Here is a 3,803-nt window from a genome sequence, read left to right on the forward strand (position 1 = left end):
TTTTCAATTACGAGTGCTTTCCAAGGGTAGCGATATGACAGCTTTTCGGGAGATTAAAATGCAAGAATCGCCCCCGGCAACGTGTCTGCTGTATTCCAAAAAGGATTCCGCAAGACCATGATGAGCAGCAGCATCACCTAGTCACCACACAGTCCAAGGGATTGAGACCAGCATGACCAGCGTCATCCAATCAGCACGATGGAAAGGAAAGGAGCACACAAGTGCACAAACAGTAACCTCAAGAGTCTCATCACACGACGGGCTCTGCATCAACTTGCGATTAGAAAGCAGCGAGCATGGTAGATTGGTAGTGGCCTCATGAGCTACTGAGAGACAAGACAAGTTTCCCCATGGAAACAAAATCACACCACCTCAATCTCAATGCAATGCAACACGACGCAGAGATGAAATCTAGCACTAATTCATTGATGACCGAATCAAGAACTGGAACAGATAATTAAGCTGTTGAGCCTACAGAGATGGCTGCAGATAGTTAAGCTGCTAAGCCTACCCAGATAATTAAGCTGCTACGGAATGAGATGTTAACTGTTACAGTAAGGTTGGCAGGGATCATCATCAGGGTGTGTAACTCAGGGCAGGCGCCACTCCTGCTGGTTACACAAGTAGATCACTGGGCCGCTAATGGCTAACTCTAATTTTTTTACAACAGAGAAAGAAACCTAACGCTATTGCATTTGCATTGCGCCTCCCACATGATGCTAGTCATTTGGTGCACTAAGATCAATGGAGCTCCTGGGATGCTTGGAGGAGCTAGCAGTCTAGCCTAGCCCATTCGTACCGTCCTGAAAGTGGGCAGTCATTCGCAGGACAGAAGTTATACCTGATTAGAAACAGAACAATCGAAGTGTAAGATAATGGAAACCATAAATATATGCTGTAATTAGCACAAGCAGCATGCTTGAGTGGCGAGGAGAAGGATGCGAGCACGTACTTGTCCCTGAAAATCTGATGCTGCTGTTGCTCGGCGGCTGCAAAGAACTCGTCCATCTCGAGAGAACTTGGAATGTAACGACAAACCGGGGACTCCATCCTGCGACGGGAACTCATTGGATGGCTAGTTCTTGTTGCGGAGCCAGGGGTGCTTATCGTATCCGAGCTCTTAATCAGACTGCAAGGCGTTGTCTCCCTGGTACTCCTGCAAGCAGCACAGCAGAATATGAACAACCGCCAACACAAGGAAAGTTAAGAGGTAGAAATGTGCATAAGAAATCTTGCATTGGTGTCTGGTGAACTGATATGGCAAAGCCCGGTCAAAAAAACAAAACTGATATGCAATAAAATACAAGTGACTGAGCATAACAGCTCAGTTCTTAGCATGGTTTTGTCCATTCCCTAACAAGTGCCCCCACAATGAGGGTACTTGATTATTGGTGCTGCCACACTGAACAATGACAAACAACAACTTGGCCTAACAGACACAAGCAAGATAAATTGGGCGTTCAACATGCATATGCTCGGTACCCCACTCCTGAAGCAGTCTTAGTTGTTGATGTGCTCATGCACCAGGCGTAGAAATGGAGGGACCTCCCTTTCACTTCAACATTAAAAGAAAGGTAATCCGGTCCATTGAGCACACGCCAGGAAGCATATTCCAGGGTGCCGAGTGGTGACACTCTGGCACGGAAGACTAATCATGAGAGGCTCGCCGGTGGCAACTGGCAAGCGAGCAACCGCGAGCGCAAGAAATTGGATCTTGAGTGCGACAGGAATGGCGCTTTTGGGAATGTGTGGGGGAGGATTGCAATTTCTTGCGAAAGAGCAGGAGATGAGCCTTTGATTGCTAGAGAAAAAGATTGGAGGTCCCTGCCAAGTGCCAACCCCACCATGGCACCATCAGCAACGAGATAACGCAAGGCCAATGCAGAAAACAGAGTGCGGCTATGGGGGAGAGGGGGAAAGGGCGCAACTTTTAGCTCCCACTATGGGAAAAGGACGAGGCCACGGCCACTAGAGGAGGCTCCACTGATTTAGACGGTAGTCATCAAGTGCAGCTCCACTTTAATTGGGGCCTGAACGCAGCTATGGACGCATTTGAAGTGAGCTTCGTTGCAGATTACCAACTCTTTTCCAAACAACAGCAAAAGCTGAGGATTTTTTTTCCCCAGGCACACGAGCGATTCATGAATTCCTTTTGGCGCTCGAGTTCAAACTCCCAAACCAACTGTTAAACCTTCTGAGGATTTAGGCTAAAAAGATCAACGAAGGTGATTCTTGCAAGTATGAGACCACTGCTGCAGAGTTGTACCCCGAGCTCAAGAAATAAGCAGAAGGAGCGCTTATTCCAGCACTTGAATCCTTGGGGGAAAAGGAAAACACCACGTAACCAGTTACCAGTGGCCTAAAAGTGAATTTTGAAGCTTCCAAGCGCTCTTTCAAGACCGTGCAGCGGCGGGGTCAATGGAGTCGAACGAAACAATACGAACGGCGCAAGCTGAAGACAAACCCTAAAACCCCAATTCCCAAGCGCGAAGGAATAAATTGAACCGGAGAATAACGGAAAGAGGAGGAAATCTTGTTGGTACCTCTCCACGGCGGCGTCCCAATCCAGAACGTTGTCCCCAAAGGACGCTTCGAGGTCGGCGGCGGCCTCGAACCCCTCGGCGGCCGTCGCTTCCTTCCGCCTGGCGGCGGCGGCGGCGGCGGCCCATCTCGCGGCGGACGCCTCCTTGTCCTTGGTAGGCGGCGGCGGCGGCTTCACGAGCCTCCTGCTCCTGAGCTCGAGGTAGTCCCCCGTCCCCGCCGGCTCCTCCTCCCCCTTGCCGCCGTCCGTCCGCTGCAGCGCGAGCGTGCGGGAGCGCGTGCGGACCCCGAGCAGCGCGCCGGAGACCTCCATCACGGCCACCTCCCCCGACACCTTCCCCTTCCGCATGTACTTCCCCATAGGCCCCCGCGCCTCGGCTGCCTCCTCTGCTCCGCCGGGTTGTTGGTGGGTGGGTCTCTCTCGCGGCGGCGGCGGCGCAGGGGAATCCCAGGAACAGTGGGGGGAACAAAGAAGGGGGCGAAGCGGGAGAAGGGAGCCTGGCGATGGTGCGGGAGCGGGAAAAGCGCGGCTGGGGCGGGGGTTTGGCGGGCTTTGGGCGCGCTCGGGCGAGCGATGCTGCTCTATTTACCGCGGCCGGCGGGCGGCTGAGGTAAGAGAGAGAGAGTCAGAGAGGTGGGAAGATTGGGGATTCTCTTTTGGGAGAGCTGGTGAAGCCGCCGCGTGGGGTTTTGGCTTGGGGGGCTTTCCCGAGGATGGGGCCACATGGCATAGGGAGGGGTCTGTGGTCCACATGGCATAGGGAGGGGGATTGTGGTCCTCTCGTCTGCTAAGTAAACCGAGGCAATGAGGAAAGCAGAGGTATTTCGTCGGCCAGAAATGGAAGGAGGGGTGGATTTATGGGGGGGTTTTAGTGCTCATGGACCAGGAGGAATGTATTTATTGGGCGTTTTATTAGTGGTGTTCATGGACCAGGCATATTTTCTGATTCATTCGGTGCATGCCGTTTAGTGTTCATGGACAGCTTAGTAGAATAGCACTGTAATGTGCAGAGAGCTAATTTTTGTGTTTGGGCTTGCTGCATTTCGGATCATGTCATTTGACGCTAAATCTGTTAGCATTGGCCAAAAAATGTTAGATTCTAGTATTCTTTTTCCTCTACACTAACAAATTTAAAATAAAGAATCGATTAAAAGCCAACTTTTGCGCATGTCTCAGGTTCCTTGTTCAACACGTCCCAAGTCCATGGTTCACCCCAGCACGCTTTCGACCGGCTGTATGCTTTTATTGCCGCTTGGAGCTC

General features: G+C 51.7%; 1 protein-coding gene across 1 annotated transcript; it reads right to left on the bottom strand.

Moving 5' to 3' along the window:
* Nucleotides 1-401: 401 nt before the first annotated feature.
* Nucleotides 402-3,205, bottom strand: LOC100841374 (cyclin-dependent kinase inhibitor 5). Its single transcript, XM_003558809.4, has 3 exons — nucleotides 2,544-3,205; nucleotides 953-1,156; nucleotides 402-841 (listed from the first exon to the last, which is right to left on the bottom strand). The coding sequence occupies exons 1-3, from the start codon at nucleotides 2,900-2,902 to the stop codon at nucleotides 772-774; spliced, it is 633 nt and encodes a 210-aa protein (XP_003558857.1). The 5' UTR covers nucleotides 2,903-3,205; the 3' UTR covers nucleotides 402-771.
* Nucleotides 3,206-3,803: the final 598 nt, after the last annotated feature.

The sequence above is a fragment of the Brachypodium distachyon genome, chromosome 1 (assembly GCF_000005505.3).
Source record: "Brachypodium distachyon strain Bd21 chromosome 1, Brachypodium_distachyon_v3.0, whole genome shotgun sequence".
In the NCBI taxonomy this organism is placed as follows: domain Eukaryota; kingdom Viridiplantae; phylum Streptophyta; class Magnoliopsida; order Poales; family Poaceae; genus Brachypodium; species Brachypodium distachyon.